Source organism: Meriones unguiculatus, chromosome 11 (genome assembly GCF_030254825.1).
Source record: "Meriones unguiculatus strain TT.TT164.6M chromosome 11, Bangor_MerUng_6.1, whole genome shotgun sequence".
In the NCBI taxonomy this organism is placed as follows: Eukaryota; Metazoa; Chordata; class Mammalia; order Rodentia; family Muridae; genus Meriones; species Meriones unguiculatus.
Genome location: NC_083359.1, coordinates 101,586,865 through 101,609,392, shown reverse-complemented (window position 1 = coordinate 101,609,392; position 22,528 = coordinate 101,586,865). Strand labels below are relative to the sequence as shown.

General features: G+C 51.9%; 2 protein-coding genes across 2 annotated transcripts in view; one reads left to right on the top strand and one right to left on the bottom strand.

The window, feature by feature from the left end:
- Window positions 1-3,151, bottom strand: part of Capn8 (calpain 8) — a 99,305-nt gene extending 96,154 nt beyond the window's left edge. Inside the window, exons 1-2 of the mRNA XM_060365101.1 lie at window positions 3,147-3,151; window positions 1,078-1,126 (exon numbers count right to left, since the gene is read on the bottom strand). Coding sequence (XP_060221084.1) covers window positions 1,078-1,126; window positions 3,147-3,151 — 54 coding nt within the window. The remainder of the gene's footprint in view (window positions 1-1,077; window positions 1,127-3,146) is intronic.
- A 1,055-nt stretch (window positions 3,152-4,206) lies between these two features.
- Window positions 4,207-22,528, top strand: part of Capn2 (calpain 2) — a 49,385-nt gene continuing 31,063 nt past the window's right edge. Inside the window, exons 1-2 of the mRNA XM_021633631.2 lie at window positions 4,207-4,700; window positions 9,564-9,633. Of these exons, the coding sequence (XP_021489306.1) occupies window positions 4,464-4,700; window positions 9,564-9,633 (307 nt within the window). The 5' untranslated portion in view covers window positions 4,207-4,463. The remainder of the gene's footprint in view (window positions 4,701-9,563; window positions 9,634-22,528) is intronic.

Genomic DNA, 22,528 nt, shown 5'->3' with positions numbered 1-22,528 from the left:
CCCCCCTCTCTCCATCCCGCCCTCTCTCTTTCTGCTTCTTGGAGGGCAGAGGGTGAATAGACATCCCTGGCACATAGCCCTGCAATGACATAATGTGCCACCATCAGCTCAAACCCACAGGCCCCAGTGACCACAAACGGAGACTATGAAACGATGAGCCAAAATAAACTTTGTCCTTAAGCTGATTATCTTAGTTTTGTCAGAGGGGTGGAAAGCGGAGTCGCCAGTTTGGTGGCTGGCTCTCCCAGCCCCTCCCCTTTATAATTCCAGTGTCCTGGTCCCTCAACTCCTTATCTGCAATCTACATATGCTCCTTCCAACATCCACTGAACGATTAATGGCTGACAGACTTCCTGCCTCAGGACTGATATCAGCTTTCTCTCCACTAGCTTAGTGTCCAACAGCACAGTAGCTATTCAGTATTTTCAGTATCACTCCTGGCAGTGAGCCTATTCATCCTTTGATTGAAAACAGGAATGGAAGAACCTGAAGGCCATGTGTACCCTTCAAGGGCCACCTTCCAGTGACATCTTCCTCCCACTCAGCCCTGCCTGCTAGAGTTCCTACGGTTTCCTTTTTTTTATAATAATTATTTTTAATATATTTATTTATTATTTATACAGTATTTTGCCTGCATATGTGTGCTTGTGAACCAGAAGAGGACATCAGATCTCACTATAGATGATTGTGAGCCACCATGTGGTTGCTGAGAATTGAACTGAGAACCTTTGGAAGAACAGCCAGTGTTCTTAACCTCTGAGCCATCTCCCCAGGCCCCCTACGGTTTCTTAAAACAGTGACACCAGCTGGGAACCAAGCATTCAACTCTTGAGCCTGTGGGGGGACATTAATGTTCAAACAGAACAAGGCGCACAAAACTGGGTTGTCTGTTTTTGTCTCCTGCGCGCTGATATTGGGGACAGAACTCAGATTTGTGAGCTTCTGCTGAACCACAGCTCCCGGTGCTTTTCAGTTATACTGTGGAACTCACGCTTTCTGTGATCTGCTTTGGATTCATACCACAGGCCTGGAACAGGGAGAGGAGGGAAGCATAGGTTTCCCTCATGTTCCACCTACCTTGTTCTTTGCTGTCTGGAGCCAGTAAGGCAGGCGCTGGGACTGCGGTCTAGGGTTTCAGCTTGAGGTTTACTCTACCACAGGTCAGCTGCTGCCACAACTCTCCTAAAACAAGGAGCAGGGATTTCCTGGGGCCAGCTGTGAAGTCTGGGAGCCCAACAAAAAACCGTGCCTCTCTGTCTCTCTCTCCCTGCCCCCCCCCACTTTCTCTCGCGAGATCTCTCTCATTTTCCAGGTATGTCAGATGTTTTTGATTCACCCGCTACCCTTCTGGGCTGAATGGACTCATTTGAGAAGAGGGGATCCCTGTGTGTGTGTGTGTGTGTGTGTGTGTGTGTGTGTGTGTGTGTGTGTGTTTCCCTAATAGAGGTCATGTGACCACAGAAAGAAAAGACTTTGGCCAGCCCCCCTGCGATAACATCTTGTGGGAAGCTTAGGAAAGCATGTGGGGCTGTGTGGGCTCAGGTTAAAAACTGGCCTTTGTCCAGATGGTGAGGTCAGCCATTGCTCTAGGGGCCTGCACATCATTTGCAGTAGCTCTAGACAGCCTGAGGCCTTTGGGGAACAGAGTTCTAGGCACACAGTTGGCTAGGTCTGCTGCCTGCCTGGATGCACCATGAAGGGTGTCACTAAACCAGAAGAGGAAGCCCTGGCTAAGAAGAGACATTCTTCTGCCTCAGCCTTGCAAAGCTTCTGTCTTGCAGGTTTCTGACTTGATCACAGTGATGGGTGTAGTCTAGCCAGGTATTCGTTGCTAAAAGGATTGGGGAAGGGGCCTGGCCTCCAGCTGCCAGGGAGGAGGTACTTTCTCCAGCAGGTAACCAAACTTCCACTATAGCAGGTTTGGGTCAAACCCTCCCCCAAAAGCCCTGAGCCCAGAAGAAATCAGGGTGTGGCTGATGGAAATCAGATGATGAGAAAATTAAGAGCTTCCAGGAAAGGGCTGTGAAGCTTCAGAAGTCATTGCACAAGAAGTCTGTTAACTACAAAGGACTACTATTGTGCCCCCAACTCCTTCAGTGGCACACAAGACAGAGCCTGCTGACAGCAGTGTGTGCCTATCAGGCAATGTGCTGGGAGTTGATACTTGAAGACAGAGGGTGCCCCATAAAGTTAAATTGAGGTAGGGAGAGATTGTCTTTAGAAGGAATGACTATGCTCATGGGCAGAATGGACTCATCTCAGGACCACAAGCGTCTCAGATTCAAACAGAAGAATAAGGGGTTGGGGGCTTGCTCTTCTGAGGCAGAGGAGGGACAGAGTCAGGAAGAATCTGGAGGAGACGCTGAACAAACACTGGGAAATGACTTGGCAAGCAGGGGAAAGTTCTGGTCATCCTCAGCCCCTTCCCAGAAACTGGTGAAGGTGGACTGGGGGAGGCAGCCCATATCATTTGTGTGTGCCAGCCTGGGTAAAGGCAGAAGTTCCTTACTGTGGAACCAGTAAGGAACGAAAGAACCCCAAGTGAAGTTTGAACAAGTGAAGCCATGGGCACCCAGTTCAAGGCAAGAATAGACATAGCAACTAGGCTCATATCGGTATGAAAAGTGCTTAAAGCTAGAATTACGGCTATCATATTGATATAAAACGAACACATTGTAAAAGATTTCATTTGACAAATACAGATGAAGCAACCAGGAGCGTCATAGTTTGTTTGTTTGTCCGTTTGCTTTTTAGATAGGGTCTTGTTGTGTAGCCCTAGCTTCTGGAACTTGCCACGCAGAGCAGGCTGGCCTGGAATTCGTGGAGATCTGCCTTTCCCTTCCTCCCCAGTGCTGGGATTTAAAGACATGGGCTACCATGCTCAGCACCAGGCATTTGTTTCTGGCGTGACCGTTTCTAAGCTTCACAGCCTTTTCCTGGGATAGCTGTTCGGTTTTTTTCCCCCCTGCTGTCTGATTTCCATTGGTTACACCTGATTTCTTCTGGGTTCAAAAGAGAAGTGGAAGAAGGACGCTAGACACCCTTTATGCACAGAGGAGAATAGTGAGGGGACAGTGCAATCGGACAAACTCTGGCATTCACAGGGAGAAAGACACTGGCTCCTCCAGGAACAGTTATTTGCTCACCGCATAGATATTTCAAGGTTGCTACAGTTACCTACAACTCCAGGAGTTACAAGCTATCTCAGAAACCACGCAATGCTAGACTGAGATGACCTGGAGGGGGGTTCCAAACCAGGGCTTCCCAGCCTGGCACAGAGGCTTTTCCGTCAGCTGTTCTCTTTGTGGAGCGCGGCCCTGGACCCTCCAAACCTTCAGTAACATCCGGTTGTGACAATACGAATAAGGTCTGCAGTTATAGACAAACGCCTCTTGGGTCACATGGGTGGGTGGGGTTGCCTCCAGCTGAGACACACACACACACACACCCCACACCCCACTCCACCCCCGCTTTAAACCATTCATCCATTCATAGCCCAGGCAGATCCTAAGCCCTCCCAGTATCTAATCCGGAAGCATATTCTCTGTGTGTGAGCTGCAACTCAGGAACTCTCCCTGGACAAAGCAGGGGCTCTCTGGTGAGTGCTGCCCTCGCAGCAACTTTATTAGCCCTCTCAAGTGAATTTGAGTTCTATACAAGCATCACGTCATTATTCTAGTACAGGTTCGCCTCGGCTGATATCTGAGAGCCACACATACTGAAAACCACACATTTCCCCCCTTTATTTGAGATTTAGATTTAACGAAGAGGACTGGTTTTTGTCACGTTGCACAAACCCTAATTTACGCAAAAATAACTGTCCAGGGGTTAGAAACACTGATCTTTCTGTGACTATCTTTAATTCATGGGGGTCACGTCACTGCACGTCCATGGGGCTCAGTTTCTCATCTGTAAGATGGGCCCACCAGCAGCCACTTCACACAGAATTTGGGGTAGTAGCTCGTATGCCCAGAGCGGGCAGAGCTCTGTTCCGATCCTGCGCCCAGTGAGTGGCAACTGGGCTAGTCCCTCATCCGCCACTGACTCATCCGATGTTTCCTGGACAGTCACTGCTGAGTTTCGCCCAGCCTTCCTCCCCACGGGCTGGGGTTTGGAGTCTCCACGTTCACAGCCCAGCTTGCGAGCGTGCTCCTGCCGCCCGGGCCGCGCCATCCCGGGAGCCGTCCGAAGGTGGCAGCACCGGGCCCGCAGTCCTCCACGGTCGGGCTGGCGCTGTGCAGGTCGCCCGCTGGCGGCGTCCGGGGCCCGACGCCGAGCAGGCCGGGAGAGGCGGAGGCCACACCCCGCGGCCCAGGCGCTTCCCGCCGGTGAATCATCGCCCGCAGCAGCGGCTCCCGCAGTCCGCTGCAGCACCCCGGGCCCGGCCTCGCCCCAGCCGAGCGCAGCGCCCCGCCTCTCCGCGACCCCTCGCTCCGTGCCGTGCGCCACTCCCGATCGGCACCATGGCAGGCATCGCCATGAAGCTGGCCAAGGACCGCGAGGCGGCCGAGGGGCTGGGGTCGCACGAGAGAGCCGTCAAGTACCTCAACCAGGACTACGAGGCGCTGCGGAACGAGTGCCTGGAGTCCGGGACGCTCTTCCAGGACCCTTCCTTCCCCGCCCTGCCGTCGTCCCTGGGCTTCAAGGAGTTGGGGCCCTACTCCAGCAAAACTCGGGGCATCGAGTGGAAGCGGCCCACGGTAGGCAGTGCGCGGACAACGGGCGGGGTCGAGATGGCCTGGAAGGGCGCTCGGGGTGCCGGGAGGGGCTGCAGTGGGAGGCTCTGAGCCCGGGCTCCCCGGCTCGGCAGGGCTGACTTGCCAGTGCTCCGCGACCGCTGCCAAGCGGACTCTCCGTGCAGGCTGCGGCCCACCCAGTGGACCTGCCCCCGGCTGCGCCCAGAGCGCAGGGCAGGACCCCCAAATCCCAGTGGGCACGCCCTGGAGGCCGCCTCCGGCTTCCCAAGGCCGCAGGGCCGCTGGAGCGAAACTTTTGTTGGGCTGTGGTGGTGAGATGGGGGTGGGGGGCGTATTGTTGTGCTGTGGGGGTAGGGATAGGGCAGAAGACACGGGTGGCTTTGGGGCACTGCCTGCCGCTGGCTGACACATGTGGTCGTAAGTACCTGCGGTTGTTAGATTTGTTTGGCTTGAATCTTGTCTGTTTCTCAAAGTGCACTTCCAGGATCCCTCCTCCAATCCTTAGCCGGGTAACTTAGCCAGACACTGAAGCACTCCAACGATCTTGTTAGCCATTATTTTGCTGGCCTCACCTGGGAGCCTCTGCCCCACTGTCCCAAACCTCAGGGTCTCTGCCCGGAAGCCCTCTCTGTTCCCTTGTGGACTGAGTCTCCAGTGGAAGAAGCCCTGCTGCCCGCATCCCACGGGACCCTCACTTGGCTTTCCCAGGGAACAGAAAGGAAATCTAGACTCCCGGATTCCTGTTGGACAATGGGTATTCATACCCTGCTTCCATACTGTTGATTCTCCCGGGCCAGTGCCAAAGTACCGTAGACCAGCTGAGGTATAGCACAGCTGGCAGAGTGCTTCCTGAGCAGGCATGAAGCCACGGGTTCGAACCCAAGCACCCCATAAAGCCAGGTGCACGGTAGTGTACATCTGTAATTCCGCACTCCGGAGGTGGAGACAGGAGGATCACAAATTCAAAGCCGGGGGGCGGGGCATAGATATGGCTCTGTAAGGGCATTGGCAGCCATGCTTAATGACCTTAATTCTATCCAAGAAACCACGTGGAAAGAGAGAACCAACTCCCAAAAATTGTCCTCTGACCTCCACATGCACACAGTAGACTCTTGCAGGGAAGCACACACACAAAATAAAATTAATAATAACAACAAAAGAAGGTTGAGGCCAGCCTTGGCTATATAGTGCATTTGAGGCCAGCCTGGACTACATGAGACCTTGACTCAAATTTAATAATAAATGAAAAAGTGCATGTTAGAGCCTGAGGCGTGGGTGCATTGGGTGAGTCACTGGTCCTCTGCTCCTCGCCTCAGCTGGGCGTGGTAGTACACGCCCTTGATCCCACCCCTCACTACACTCTGCAGCTTTGGAGGCCAACCTGAGCTACAAAGTAAGACTGTCTCAAAAGTAAATGGATAAGATACAAAGAGAGCAAGTGGGGGCCTGTCTGTTCTCTCTCTTGTCTAGCACACTTGGCGCAGCTGCCACAGCTGCTTCCATTTCCCAGAGGCACCCAGGTCTTTCTCTTGCCCTTCTCATCTATCAGGCACGCTCTCTCCCCAAGTCTGGCTCACTGACACTCTTGCACAAGGCTCCTCAAAGAGTCCTTCCTGGCCAGGCAGGCCGGTGGCAGACCTTTCCTACCATGTGCTAATTTGCTCAGCTGGTGTGTGTTATGTGCCCACGTGTTCTCAGTGTCTTGCCAGAGTAGTGTCCCTTCGCTACATTCATTCATTCACTCACTCATTCATTCTTTCATTTATGGAGTGCTTATCCTAGGCCAGGCATTAAGACATCCATCAACAACAACAAAAAGCCACTGACTATTTGGAGAATGAATGAATGAATGAATGAACAAATAAATGTATAATCATCGAGGGCCTCGGATGACATGATTGGGGAGAGGATTCAGACACAGGAGAACATGTGGTGAACATTTGTATACTGTTTTACAACTTATTTTCTATCCCGCTTTCATTTCTGTGGTTATGATAAACACCCTGGCCAAAGCAACTGAAGGGAAGAGAAAATGTATTTGGCTTATAATTCCAGGTTACAGCACATCAATGCAGGAACTCGAGCAACTGGTCACATCACATCAAGAGCAGAGAAAAGCAAATGCCACACGTTGCTTGCTTGTCTCTGCCCCATACAGTTCAGAATCCCCTGCCTAGAGAATGGTGCCGCCCGCAATGGGCCGCCTACCAATCAAGATAATCCCTCATAGACAGAGCTACAGGCCAACCGGGTGTGGATAATCCTTAAACCGAAACTCCCTTTTCCCTTGACTGTAGGCTGAGGCAAGTGGACATTTAAAACTACCCCCACATATACGAGTCCGCACACTCCTCCATTCAACCTTCCACTCAGTCACTGAGCACTTACTGGACGCCTATTGTATTCCAGGCACAGTCTACTTAGTTTCTGTCTCTAAAGACAACAGAGGACAGAAATGCCCCTCAACAGGTGATAGTGCCTATGGGCCTTCCAGGTAGAAAACAGATCTAGGCCACTTCAGGGACACTGCCTAGGGCAGGCAGGCTATGCACCAAACCATCAACTACCGTATAGGTGGAGAAACTGAATCTCCGGAATGCCAAACTTGCTCAGAACAACAACAGAAGTGGAGCCGGGGTTGAGCCAGCTGTCCCAACCTGTCTTGTCATAGCCTGGTGGGGCCAGGCAACAGGAGTTTAAAAAAAAAATGTTCCTACGGGATTCATTAGCCAGTTAGTGGAGACTGGATCAGAGAGCTATGTCAATAGATAGTGGGGCAGGAACCAGGCAGGCTGCAGAGCCTAGAGTAGGAAATGGAAGTGAAATGGGTGTTCTACTCTTAAAAAAAAAAACTATGTCTAAAGTACAGGAAGAGGGAAGGGGGAGGGAGGGAGAGAAAGGGCACACAAACACCTATGGCTTGATTTTAGAGACTGTTCAGCTGTGAGCAATTTAAGTTTGTTAGAGGCTGAGTCATGAGAGAGGAAGGGATTAAAGATGACTTCCAGAGAAAGAATGAAACAACCCATGAGGAAGAGAAAGCAGGGCAGGCAAGGAAGCTGGTTAGCCATGTTGGGGTAGGGTCAGGGCCTGAACACTGGCGAGAGGGGTCTCCACTGCAAAAGAGACGAGACAGAGCGTGACCACAGCCACCCTGAGGGCAGTGGCCAGTGCAAGGCCGCAGTGAAGACTGGTCCAGCACCACCCAAGGCTGGCACGTCAGCTTCTCCCAGCTGCCATGTATAGAGAATGTGCCATGGCTTTAAAGGGTCGTTCCACCGAGCCCTGAGAACAGTCCTCTGTGGGTGCTACGTTTGTCCTCTTCACCCGCACTGTACAGATGCAGAACAAGCTTCAGGGTTTCCAGCTAGGCCCTATGCAGTAAATGGCAGTCCCGAGATTCCCACGAGGTTATCAGAATCCAAGGCCCCAGCCCTCCCTCCTTTCTTCTATGGCTACAGTTTAATTCCAGCCTCCAAGGCTGTTTCCGGGGCTCAGTTTTCTAAAGTGTCTCTGGGCTGTGAAGTCTGAACTCTGACTTCTCTGGAGACTCTGCGGCAGTCTCTGAAGTACAGTGGTAAGAGCTTGGCCCCTGGATGATCAGTGTGACAGAGGCTCCTGGAACCGAGCCCAGTCTGCTCCTTCCTTCCCTGGGAAAAGTGCTTGCCTGGCAAGACTTAGGAAAAGTTGGCTTTTCTGCCCTGACAGAAGTGCTTTCTCATTGTCCCTGCATCTCCCAGGCAGGCTGATGGGGAAGCAGGAAGGGAGCACGCTCTGTGAGCTGGTGTGCTGCTGGAGGCTGCCAGGACAGAGCAGCTCTCACCCAGGGAAGAAGACTCCCTGTAGACAGAATAGTGACAAGGGACCAGACCGCTCTATGCAGAGGCTGCAGATGTGACACTCCTACAAACCAACAGCGCTGCTGAGTCGATTGCAGCTTAGATTTGGGCCCCGACTTCCTCTGTGGCTTTTGGGTGGAGCTCCTCTGAATCCGGAAACACATCCCCAGGGGCTGCCGCCGGAGGGCTGAACCCTTCCACCTTGGCTGTTTGGAACAGCCCCCTCAGAGGCACAGGAGCATTAGCTCTAAACAGCAGGGCCAGGCAGTTTGCACCTGAAGCCAGTGAGTTCAAATCCCAGTGGTCTCTTCAAGTTCTGAACAATCATTTACACCTTGAGCTATTACCGATGTATAAGAGGAGCTGACGCCATCTTGAGTTCCGAAAGGGCTACACACAAGAGATAAGGCTTTAAGCAGTGTTTGCACAGCAGGGGCAGAATGCATGAATTCTCAAAGTACTGGGAGAATACAGAAGGGCTTCACCCACCCCCCAAAGCCCCCCCCTCCGAAAAGCGGGGATATTAGAAAGATGGAAGAGTACCCAGGAGCATCACCAGGCAGCAAAGATTCAGGTTCTCAAAAACCCAGGGACTGGGACGGAACTCAAAGGGAAGAGTGGGGATAAGTGAGGAGGAAAGGCTTCACCCTGGGGGAGAGGAAACGGAGTATTGAAATATGAACGATTTGGAAAGTGTAGGCAAAGGAGGGATGTCATGCAGGCCCAACCATTTGTATGCAGGCTCAGACGAGAAGGCGCCAGAATGGCGGGCAGGGGTCTCAGTGCCTGGCACAGAAAGCTGGACTGTTCCCTGGCCCAGAAAACTTGGAGTGTGTGTGGGGTCTGATGACTCCCTGAAGTCCACCCCCTCCTGTTAGTGCCAATGGAGCAGAGTCAGGAGGACAGGGGTCTAACTATGAAACTTTCCTCAGAGCTGATCAGCACGAGGAGAAGGGGCTCTAAGCACCCACAGGGAACCGAGTCTCCTGTCCGCTGTGCTGACCGAGCTCTGTGTGTTTGCTTCCAGGAGATCTGCGCTGACCCCCAGTTCATCATCGGAGGGGCCACCCGCACAGACATCTGCCAAGGAGCCCTGGGTAAGTGATGGGATCTGCAGCAAGCACGTTCTGTGGCTTCTCTCCTCAAGCCTCGTGGTGACTTCCATTTCCAGAAATTTCCGGGATTTCTTGTCTCCTGGGGATGGTCCCCCAGCCAGTCACAGTGCTAAGACGGAAGCTCTGTGAGGTCCAAGGCAGGTCCCCAGGAGGAGGCAGTGACTCAGCATGAGGGAAGGGGTAACCTCGCTGCTGCAGAAAGGAAGTGGAAAGCACCAGGGCCAGCTCCGCCCTGCAGGCAGCTCCATGGGATAGCGTACCAGGGAAAGCAATGTGGATTGTGATACTCATGTAATTCAAACTAACCCAAGCGTCAGTCAGGATTGGGAGGACCATATCTGAGGATTAGGGTTCTAGGGTCCCCAGTTTCATTCTGAAACTCCCCAGGCTTCTGTGAAGTCTCAGCAATGAGAACCCACTTTCTTATTTTTTTTCTTACATGTAATAAACATGGGCCTATAATTATTGGAGGCAGATTATTTGCTCTGATAAACCAGAAACCTGTTATCCACCTCAACTGGCTTCCTGAACAAGTTCACTGTAACGAAACTGATTGTTCAGAATTCACTGCCTTTCCGTGCCCACTTCATAGGGGTTCTGATCTCTTAATGATGGCGGCCACTGCTTAAGAAGCCAGTCAGTAAACCATGCTTGCCCACATGGTTTAAGATACTTCCTGATCTCTCTCAGATGATCATTTTACAGATGAGCCTGCTAATGCCATGCATATCACAGCCAGAGAAGACGCCTGGTCTACAGACACATTTGCTCTGACCCCAGCACTACTGTGTTAAGTGCCAAGGTGGCCTCCCTTGAAAGAGGCCTGCAAAAATGCCACCCTGTGGGGGATGTCATGGCCTGTGCAAATTCTCAGGACAGGGCAACCTCTGGAGAGAACAGGATCCAGACCTGTTGGAACACAACTATGCTGGGTGTAGATTCCTAAAATGCCAGAGAGCTTTCTCACCTGCAGAAAGCACGCCTCCCCTCTCTGTCCTCTCTCCCCAGGAAAGAGAGCAAACCCGGCATCCCGGGGTGCCTAAGGTGGGTGTTCTGGGGGGACAAGCCACTGGCTAGAGAAAATGGCGATGATAAGGGTTGGAAGGTGATTACGATTTTGACCAACCTATGAACTTTGGAAGGCACTAGGAAAATGCAGCAGTTAGCGAGCACTGCTCAAAGACTGAACAGCTACTTCAAAAGTACGTCCACTTCCTGAGGACCAAGCTGTACAGAAGTACATGAGTTAAGTCTCATTTCAGTTCCACCAGGCAGTTTGGGAGGGGCCACAAGGGCTAAACTCCAGGAGAAATTGTTTGCTCTATGTCCAGAACCAAATGAGAAAGAAATGTAAACCCTCCTAAACCCTCCCAGCGATTGGTCAAATATTTAAGGTTTCTGAAAGAACCAGGTTAGCCATTTTATTTTCTTCTCGGCTTTTCATTCTGGAAGGTTCTAACATGATTGCGGGTGGTGAAATGTTGGTTTACTGAACTCTCACCCTTACTTCGGCGTCGGGGCATGAGGTTCTGAAGGGGTGGTAAGGTCCCCAAGTCCCAAAGGGCTCAGAGGCAACAGAAGGGTTGTGGCAGAAACACAGGCCCAGTAAGACCGGTGACAACATTCTCAAGTCCCAAAAGGCTCAGAAGTGATGGAAACGGGGCTGTGGCAAAGACACAGGCTTCCGTTTGGCTGAGCTGCATTACCATGTGCATACCCCAAGTTCCAAGTAGATATTTTTACGCTGCTGTGCAGATATGAAAGCTGAAGCACAGAGAGAGGAGGGTCCATGTGAGGTTGTACCCTAACATTGCCAGAGCCCTGGCCTGATGATGCCAAGTCCTGCACTGATTTATAACCCCACAGCAGGGTCTGAATCCTCGGTGCTCAGCTGAGCAAGGATGTTTCATTTCTCCATATGTACCTCCTACTACAAATGCATCCACTGGCCCAGTGAGCCTGGGTAAGTGGCAATGAAAGGCTGGGCCTCAGCCAGACACGCTGTAACTGCTGCTGATGGTGTTGGAGCCTGTACCCAGCGTGCCTCTGGCTTCCAGGGGAGAGCGTAAGGTTCTCCCCACCCCCATGCTGACACAGCTGTTTAAACAGCAGACCTGAGCTCCCTGGGCCCTTGAAGTGGGCTGCTCGACCTCCACCTTCATTTGGCTCCCAGAACAACCACCAGGAGGTGCTTATCCACAGGGCGCCCTTCTCTACGGCCTCCTAGGGTTTCCCTCATCAGAGAGGCAGCAGGGAGCCAGCCCAGTGGGAACCGTGCCGCTGAGGGTGGAGTTTCCAGCTTGGCTCCTTCTACCACTTGGTAGCCCTTCTGGTCTTGGGCAGGCCACCCAACTTCCGTGAGCTGTAGTTTCCCCTTCTGTAATAACGGGAATACAAACTTAACAACTTAAAACAGTCCAATTAGCCCTTTCAACTTGACAGTGGTGTGAAAAGCACACACGTTCAGCACAAACCACACTTTGGAATTTGTTCTTTTCCTGGCTGCTAACATGCATCCAGGAACCCAGCGGCAAATACAACTTAAGAGAGTGTTTATTTTAGCTCACAGTTCAAGCATACAGTTCAAGCATACAGTCCACGGTGGGAAAGCCAGAGTGGCCGGTGGGCCATGGTCACCTCATGTCCACAATCAGGAACAGAGAGTGATGAATGCAGGCTGCTGTCCAGACAACACAGGACTCCAACAAGGGAATGGTGACACCCAGAGGGGGCAGGTCTTCCCACCTCCACTAATGGGATCAAGATCATCCCCCATAGGCGTGCCCAGAGGCCCATCTTCTAAGGGATTCTAGAGCCTGTCACGGTGGCAGTTAACTCTAGTCATCCCAGTAGGTCAAAGAACATCTGTAATGAAGATATGCTTTTCCCAGGGCTGGAGAAAATGAAAGCGATGGAGGAAGTAGGAGTTAGCACACTGCAGAATCCTAAAGAAGTTGAAGGGAATGCAGATGATAATGGAGCCCAACGATGCGAAAAGAAAAGGAGCAGGGAAGAAATAAATTGGATTAGAAGCTGGACCTTTGTCCCTTAAAAAGCTTTTCACCGTACCACAGTGGCAAGGGCATGCCCAAGTCTGGAACACTCAAAAGATGAGAGATCGTAAGTCAGAAAGTAAATCATTAAGGAGGATGTTGCCTGGAACTCACAGTGTAGCTCAGGGGCCACTGACTGGGGACCTTCCCGCTGGGCTCCGTTCTCCGCTCAGTACTTTGTATAAAGACAGGAGGATGGATTAGCTTCCACTGCCAAAGTAGCCAACGCCATTGTCTAGTTATTGTCTTTTTAAAAAACTGCATGTGTCATTATTGTTGTTGTTGTTATCATTATTGTGTGTTTGAGACAAGACACCGTCTGGGCTGTGTGTAGCCCAGACTGGCCTTGAATTTGCAGTGATCCTCCTGTGTCAGCCTCCTGAGTGCTGAGATGACAGGTGTGCGCCACCATGCTGTTTTATACCCTAGATGCTGGGTTACAAGGCTGTGCCAGCGTGCCTGGCTTCTTACTTATGTGTTTGAGAGGGCTTTGCTATGTAGCCAGGCTTAGAATCTGTGTTTATCCCAGCCTCAAACTCACAATCCTCCTGCCTCAGCCTCCCGAGTGCTGAGATTACAAGTGTGCCACCATGCTTGGCTTAAAATGCAAATTACCACCACCCCCCCTTTTAATGTTTGTGGATTTCTGCGTGCTTGCATGGTGTGTGTGTATGTGTGTGTGTGTGCCATGTTCATGTAGTGCTCAAGAAGGCCAGTAGACGTACAAGGTTTATATGGTTGTGAGCCTCCATGTAGGCGTTGGAATCTAACCTATATTCTCTGAAAGGGCATCCGGTGTTCTTAGCCACTGAGTAAGCCATTCAGTCTAGAATCCCGAATGTGAATTTTTAAATTCACCTTTGTAATAGGCAAAGAAAATATATTTTTTACATTTTAGTAAATTTTGTGCCTTTAGAATAACTTTAGATTTACAGAAAAATCGAGCAGGCAGTGCAGAGAGTCCTAGGCCCCAGAACTAGTTTCCAGTCTTATGACCATCACACGTGAGTGTGGTACATTTGCTACCATTGATGAACCAGTACCAGTGTGTTCTCCTAAGGTCCATACACCATGGGGATCCTCAGGTTTACCCAGCAGCCTTTTGCTGTTTGGGGTCTCTCCGGAATGCCACATTGCATCACTCGTGTCCCCCAGGGCACCTCTTGACTGCGACAGCGTCTCCATTTTTTTCTTGTGCTTGTTGAGAAGTTTTAAAGATGCTCCTCTCTTAGAATTTGCAAGCGCCTCCTGTTAACATAATGTGTGGAGATGCCGAGCATGGTGGCGCATGCCTATAATTCCAGAATTCAGGGGGCAGAGGAGGTACCAGGCTAGTCTGATCCATGTTGCAAGACCTTATTTCAGAAACACTAAGTTAATAATAATAAGATGATGGTGGTGATGATGATGATGATGCTTGCTGTTAAAACAAAACAAAACAAAAACAATGACCAGAAAACAGGTGTGGGCTTTAATGAAGAAAGTCAACCCACCCTCTCCTCATAGACCTTCACTCCCAGCTGCAGCTCCCATCCCTCGCCCTGCCACACCCCCAGAGAGACCCCACCCAGAGCACTTCAGTTTCTATGAGTCATGGCTTCCACAGCTTCCCCTCCGCTGCAAACACTCTTGCACAGTTCTCTCCCTGGAGGCTGCTGTCAGCTTCCCAGCTGTTTTCCTGCAGCAGCTAAGGCAGCGTAACCAGGGCTCGGGTGAAGGGCTAAGCTGCTGTTTCGTCCTGAGGCCCTGTCTTGTCCTGGCTGTCCCCAGCCTTGGCCATCAGACAGCTAGGCTACAGCCTCACCTGGTACCAGCTCTGTGCTTGGCTGTGGGAGTGGACCCCACCCAAGCTTCCAGCCCCATGGACTCTCCTCTGAAACCCTCCCATGTCCTGCAGATAGCTGGGTGACAGGGTTCTAGGTCTCCAGATCAGGATGTGACCTTGGGTTTGTCTGGGTACCCCCTTGACCTTCCCACCAGCTGTCTGCGGCTCCGAGCTACACCACACCCCTGTACGGCCTCAGTCCTCTCATGTCTGAGAAGGAAAGGTTGGGTCAGATTTTCCTAAGGCCCATGCTTGCAACACTCTGTGATTTTAAAATTTGTCAGCCCAACTATGCTTGAGAACAGAGTCCAAAGTCTCCCAATGGTATTAGCTCCAGGGAAGCTCCTCTCCAGGGCTCCAGCAGTCAGGACGGCATGTCCCGTGCATTCTGCCCCCCCTGTGTGGCTGATGAGCCCCAGGAAGAGACAGTCCATGCTGCCTCTCTCTGGCTTGCCTGTGAGCAGGTAGCCCGAAGGCAGGCATGCAGCGAGGCAGGTTAGACCAGCTCTGACCCAACAGCGCACTTAGCCATGATGCTGCTGTCCAGCTGCCCTGTCCAGTGTGGTAACCTCCAGCCCTGTGGCTGAGCGACACTCAAACCATGAGGAGCGTGACTGAGGAAGTGAACTTGGTGTTTTGTTTTGTGAAATGAGGTCTCACTCAGGCTGGCCTTGAATCCAAAGAGCCCTTCCTGCCTCGGTTTCCCACGTGCTGGGATTATAGGCAGGTTCTGTCGTGACTGGCAGAAGAAATGCACTTGTAGGTTTTATTTAAATGCAACTAAATGTGACTTCGGTGGCGGACACTGCAGCAGAGGCCGGGCTTTGGGGTCCTCCTATCCGTCCTGTACTCTCTGTCATGGCTTGACCCTCACATCAGAGCGAGGCAAGGCACACCTGTCAATGAGCATCTGAAAACGTCAGGGTGAGAGGGAGGACTTGGATAGAGGCTGGTAGAGGCTAGCTCCTTAGCTCTGTCAGTCTGAATGGCCAGAGTGCTCTTCCATAAAATGGGTGTAACGATCGTGGAGATGAAATGACTTCCAGAGGCTCAGTGGGCAAGAGGCTGAGGCATTGTAGAGGTTTAATAAGATCTTTGGGACAGTGTACCTGAGGGGCGTAGGCTCAGATAAGGCTGCATCGCACTTAGTGCTGGGACCAGCCTCAGCACTAGCATGGTGACCATGGTATTGTCAGAGAGGGATGCAGCACTGGGGAACTAATGGTCACAACTTCTTCCTGTTTCCTCCTCAGAGCCAGAGGCCCATTAGTGCCACACAACCAGAGCTTCTGTATCACACAGCCTGGACTATTACATCACACAGCCTGGGCTGTTACATCACACAGCAGGGCTATGACATCACACAGCAGGGCTATGATATCACACAGCAGGGCTGTTACATCACATAGCCTAGGCTGTTACATCACACAGCAGGGCTATGACATCACACAGCAGGGCTGTTGCATCACACAGCCTGGGCTCCTGTGCTTGCCACCAACTCCCTGGGTGTGTTAGCCATCAGTTTCCACTTACCCCTCTGTGAAATGGGAACCATGAGGTCATTTGGATCCTTTTTCCTTTTCCCACACAATAGGGCATCTTGAGACCCCTGATGCTAAGATGCTCTTGAGACCTGAGAGTCTTTCTGGGGGTTCCTCCATCTCTCTGGAGATCAGTGAGAACACCCCCCACCATCATTCCTCGTCAAGCCTTCACTCTGGTGCTTCTCCAGCAGCTAGTTGCCTCAGCTCAGCTCCTTTCCCTCCCTCTGGGTCCTGCAGGAGGGGAGGAACCTTGGTGGACAGTAGGAACCTGGTGGACAAGCCCCGCCCCCTTCTGTGGGTGTGGGAGGCCATGATCGGGGAAGGCTGGGTTGGGCTGCCTGATGGGAAGAGGCCTGCGGCAGAGGAAGCCACGGAGATAAGGGGCTACCCTGCCTGAGTAGCAGGGGATAAAAATTCCTACATCAGATAGAGACCTGGGCGTGGCCCATGTGGGTTGGGGCTGCAGGGAATAGCCACGTAAAGCTGTCTTATTCCAGGACAACTGAGGAAGGAAGGAGGCTCTTCGGGCTTCCTGGTGAGACTCCAGAGTGTGAAAGTGTGACAAAAGCTCCTCCCTGCAGCCTCGTCCCACCCTACCCCCCCCGCCCCCACAAGGGCCTCCCCACAGAAAGACAGGGGATACATTTGGGGTCTTTTGCACAAGAGACTGAAGACCTTGTGTTGATGAGGCAGGGTTGGGGTACAACACGGGCTCCCCCACCCCCACCCCCGCCCCAAGGCCGATGGAAATGATAGGATTGCACATATGTTGGGAACTCCCGTTTGGGGAAGCCTTTTCTGGCTTGCTGCCAGGCTGCGGAATGAGTAACAGAAAGGAAGGCCCAGAGGGCCTTATCATCACCCTGTCACAGGCCTGGCTCTGGGTTGGGTGTTTCCTCCAGAGAAAACCACACAGCTAGCTCCAGGGGGACCCTGAACTGTCCTTAGAGTCATTCCTTCTCATCCTTTTTAAAGTTGAGAACCTTGGCTGTCAGAGAACTGGGATTCACTCCTCTCCCTGGGCTGCCTAGGACAGGAGAACACCCTGTCACTCCCCCAACAAGGTGTCAGGTGGGCTGGACACTGAAGGAGGAGGTGGGGCTGGGAGCTGCTTCCATAGTCTTCATCATTCATCCAGCTGTAGGCAAGTGAGGGGAGAAAAGGAGCCCCCACAAGAGTGAGCCACGAAACCAACAGGACTGGAAGCAGGCTTTCTCCTAGGTGCCATTCTTGACATTTGGGGCAGAGAATTCTTCATGGTCTGTGAAGGGGTTGGGGGCCTGTTCAGAGTCGGTATAGGGCACACCCAGAAACCAAATTCTCAGCACAAAGTAGATTTATTACCCTGGTGGGGGGAGGGGTTGGGGGAGCTGCCTCTGGATCAGGCAAAGGCAAGCAGCAAGCAGCAGCAGCAGCAGGTGGGTTTTGCAGGAGTGGGTTTTTAAGGAGAAAAATGGGGAGTCTGTGCTAGGATGAATTAAGTTCTGATTGGACAGGTCAACCAATAGAGCCAAATAGTGATTGTCGGACCCTGGTGTTTAGTCTCAGGCTTGAGTCAGTGGCCAAATAAGGGAATAGAGCTTGGGGGCTAGCCTTAGGAATGGAATCTGTTTAGCAAGGGAGAAGGAAGGGGGTGGGCGAGACCTGGCTGAAATGCTTAGAGATGGAGAGCCCTTCAGTCAGGGTTCCTGCATGGTCAACAGCATCCTGGGCCTCTGTCCACCACCTGCCAGGAGTACTCCCTCAGCTGCCAGTGCCGAGAACGTTCCCAGTGTGGGGAGGCTGGGAACGCCTCACTTGGAACCACCAGCAGAGGAGTGAAGGGGAAGCTATGGAAGCCTAAAGCACCATAACGTCTCAGGCGCCAGGCCACAGAATGCTGCACTGGGAACCTGGGATGCCGAAGAGGCCAGCAAGAAGGATCCCCGGATGGGTGGCAGTGATGGCTGGTGAATGCCAAAGATAGAGCCACACACCTCCAGCATCGCGGCGACTTAACTGAGACAAGATTCAGGTTACAGCAACACTGCAGCCAGGGCCACCGTGCTGGAGGGCTCAGCATTGTTGGGATATCTGAGCGCGTGGGAGAGGAGCACCAGGCTTCCCACCAGTACTGGGAGGAGCCTCACAAAGGAGGAGGCGGGAGGACTCTTCTCTGAGTTTCTGTCAGGCCTATTGACTTGTTTTCTCAGGTTCCCAGCTCTGCGTCCACACTAAAGCACGCTTCAGAAGTGTGTCGGAATGCATCTCAGGTCCAGGGAGCCCTGTGACCCGCTGTGGCTGGATGTCCTGGGCACCCTGACGATGGCATCTCTTGGGTTGTTGGTTTTCTCAGACCCCTGGAGACTTAGCCAGCTGGTGTAGCTAGAATGCAGGAGCTTTGCTGCGCCTGGAGGGCTGCCAAGCCGGGACAGGCTGGTGTCAGAAGGTGCAGGGGTAAGAAGGAGCCTCAGTCTCAATCTCCCAGGGACAGTTCAGAACCCAAACCTACTCCACACCTACTGTAGGTAGAAGAGGATGATACCCACCTCAAATGGGAAAGATAATCATGGAAACCTGTGAGGGGAACTGAGACATCTGAGGGATGCAGCTGTCTGGGTTGTGTCCTGCTCCTCCCCTCGCCCCCTCTCCCCCCCCCCCCCCCGCCAGCTTACACACCACCTTAGCCCGGGTTTGAAGTTTATGAATGATGGGTATCTTCCTTCCCTGGTCCTCTAACTCACTCATACCCATGTTGAGGCGAGGCTGAAGCCGTGAGTGGCCAGACTGTATCCACAGGCTTTTGCCCTCTGATGTGGCAAAACAGTGCCAGGCCCAGCATGTCCTGGGTCCCCTGGAGTGTTTCCCCACTCTGCTTCATTTCCTGTTTGGGAAGGAAAGATGTTGATGTCTGAAGGAAATGAAAGAGAAAACACCCAACAAAGGTTTTATGGTCCCTTTAGTAACCTTGACAGCGCATGCAAATATGAGTAACCCGGGCACAGACATTCCCCGAAGCAGCGTGGGTGACCCTGTCCTGGACAGGGTGTAGAGACCAGGGGCCCAGCTCTGGAAATTTACTGACATGGCCCTGAATGAATCTATCTTTTCAGAAGAGGGCCCCAAAGCTCAAAGGAACCATTCATAAGACCTGTCCTAAGGGAGGGTGTGGCACAGCGTGTGCCAACAGGGACCTGTCTGTAGACTTGGGTGTAGAGGGAAGGCTGCAGGGTCTAGGGCTGTTCTTAGGGCCAGAGCAACTGGAGACCATTAGCCTTTTCATCCAGGTAGACTGAGTGAGTCTCCAAGGCTGAGGCCAAGGTGTGGAAAAGCCCAAACTCCAGCTCTAACTGGCTTTGGCCAAGCAAATTAAAATGGGGGAGAGAAAGTCTGAATTTGGAGAGACCCCGAGGGTCCTCATATAAAAAGGACTTAAAGACCTCCTCACGTGCCTCAGGCTAGAGAGAGTTATCACTGAATAGATGAAGAATAGATAAGTGAAGAAGCAGATGCTAGTCTACCTAGGCAGGAGTCTCTGGGAGAGCCCACGGTGAGGACATCAGGAAAAGAAACTGATAGTACAACCCTGGGCTCAGGAAGGGCTCAGGAAACAGACTGGCAGCCTTGTGTCAGGGGACCAAGCAGAGAAGGGACCCCAAAAGAGCTCATAATTCTCAGGTCCAGTGCCCAGCTCTACAAGGAATAAAGAGGAACTCAGGTTTCCCTGAAAAATTGGTCGGGGTTGGGGGTTTAGGGACATGGGACTTTCTCTACAGAAGTCACTCTTGGCTCTTAAGCAGTTATGCAACCATGGCTTTGACCTCAGTGCTGACCTTGACCTCAGTGCTGACCTTGACCTCAGTGAGGCTTTCCTTTCATTTGGACACCAGCACTTTCTCCAGCATTGGAAGCCAGAAGAATGAGACAGAGCTCAGCACACCACTGTCCTCTCCCCCCTCACTTCCACCTCAGTCATGACCCCTCCCCGTCCTTCCCAACCCCCTCTGCCAGCTTCATACCTCCCAGGACTAAACTGCCTAAGGTGGCTAACGCTTGCACACGACAAAAACAAAGAAAGCAAAGTCAACCCAAAATTACGTGGCAGCATCAGGCCCCAGATGGAGGCTCCTGGTCACAGTTGTGTATCCACCTGCCTCCTGGGCCTCTCTTGCTTAGCTTCCTCACGACCCAGGCTGGGCCAGTGCCCCTGCCCAAGGTGACCGCTGCCCCTCTGTCATTAGTGTCCAAGGCTCTCAGGTCATGAGCTCAGTGGGCAGCTGTCATGTCCGTTTCGTTTGCCTCCTACCAGCAGGAGGGACAGAGTGGTGCCTGGGACAATGCAAGAAGGGTGGGTCACACCCAGGGAAGGAAAGGCCACAGGAAGGGAGAGCCTGAGGAGCCTTGGGAGGGTGGGGTTGAGGCTGATGGTGCCTGCTGGTGCTCTAAGACAAACAGGTAGGTGGAACATGCCAGAAGGAGTGAAAAACTAGAAACAGAACCGGGTAGGCCAGGTCTCTGAAGGAAGAGGGAGATGGTATGTACTCTGCCTGCAGCAAAACACACCCTGGACAGGAACCCCAGAGAACACCAGAGGAAGAGAGCATTTCTCTCCCCTTTCCCCAGGTGGCTGTGAGACCTCAGCCACTCCCCTGGCCCAGTGAGTTCCTTTCAGTGCTGCCTCTAGACTCCAGAACCCTGCCTCCCTGACCTTCCTCAAATTATCAGTCATTGAACCTCGGAGTTTTATAGTCCAAAGCTTCCCTCTCCATAGGCATGTGTGAGCCCAAGTCTGGTCTCTCTGTTTGGAGCGAGAGGATCCGTCCTTTATCACAGAAGTGGGAGTAGACTGGACCCTGTGGCCCGAGCTGTACAGTCTTAGCGTCTTCCCGAAGGATGTCTGACTGACTGATGTGGGGCAGCCTGGGTGACAGGATTGGCATTCTGTGGACAGTGGTCACAGGCGGCTCCGTAACCTCTGGGCTAACCGTGGACATGTTCAGCGGCTGCCAGCTCCCACCCTGGGGAGGCACAGCCTGGGGGGACTCTCATGAGTGATAAGTGCTACACTGACCCCTCTCTGACCCTTGTCCCTGCTCACGCCCAGGGTGCTGGACAGAAGCCAGCGTAAATCCTGGGGCAGGAAAGGCAGAGCAGAGCTGTTAGGTCTCAGTTGTACAGTGGCCAACGCAGAGTTTATTTCTATTGACATGCGCCTCTCCCCATTCCCAGGGTACACAGACAACAGTGTAAATATAGACAATGTAAAACTTGAAGGAAAAGCAGGTAGCTCTAAGGGAAATGCGGCCCAGAGCCAGCTTATAGGCACCTGCAATCTCTGCACTTGGGGGGCTGAGGCAGGAGGACTGCTGTGAATTTGAGGCTAGCCTAGGCTATTAGTGAGTTCTAGGGCAGCCTGAGCTACAGTCTTACAGACTAAGATCCTGTCTTAACAGAGAGAGAACCGGGAGGAAGAAGGTGCCCTAGTCCAGAGAGAAAAGCACAGGCACCGTCAGACACACCTCACTGTCGCAGACGGACCTGCGCTGAGGGTCTCTGGGCTCCCTGGCCAGCCAGCCCAGCCTAAGCAGGCCACGGAGAAACCCTGTCTCAAAAAGCAGAGTGGACGGCCCTGAGGAACAACTGCTGAGACTGAACTGCAAACACACACACACACAAACACGCACACACATGCATACACGCACGGTCTCCTGCTCGTGTGTATGTCCACAACACACACACACACGTGAACATACAAACACACACAGGGGCAGACAGCCTCCTGTGAACATTTATGCACGTGCATGAACACACACATCAATTTCTCCTTTTTCTTTAACCGTATCTTCATTTTTCTAGGAAGCTTGGCCTTCGACTTTATATACTAAAGAAATGTGAGCTCTGCATAACATTTATTTTTGATGTTTTTAATATTTTCGTTATTTTACTTATTGTGACTTTTGCCACGTAATTCCTCTACTTTGAGGTAGCTAAATTTGTTATTTTAGACTTAAATATTCTTAACTTATGATTTTAAAATTTCATGGCTCCTAGATTACAATTAGCCAGTTCTCCCACTTTCTCCTCTAGAATTTTCACGGATGTTAAATATGCTAAATATGTTAAATATACCATAATATAAAATATACGAATATATAAATAAGAGAAAAATTATATTAGCGGATAGTTTATCATAATTATAAATGTATACATAGTTGTAAATGAACTTAAGTTGCATGATGATTGTTTACATAGGAATATCAAACCATTCATCATTTATTCTTTTTTTTAACCTATTTGGGGGGGCCCACGACAACTTGCAGGAGTCCGTTTTCTCCCTCTGGGAATCCAACCGAGGTCTTAGGAGCCTTCGCCCGCTGAGCCATCTCACAGCCCGTTCTTAGCTCGTGGTTTCAGATCTTTTGATCCGAGGTCACCTTGTCACTTAGCTCTGTTGCTTAGGAGGAAAGGCAGCATGG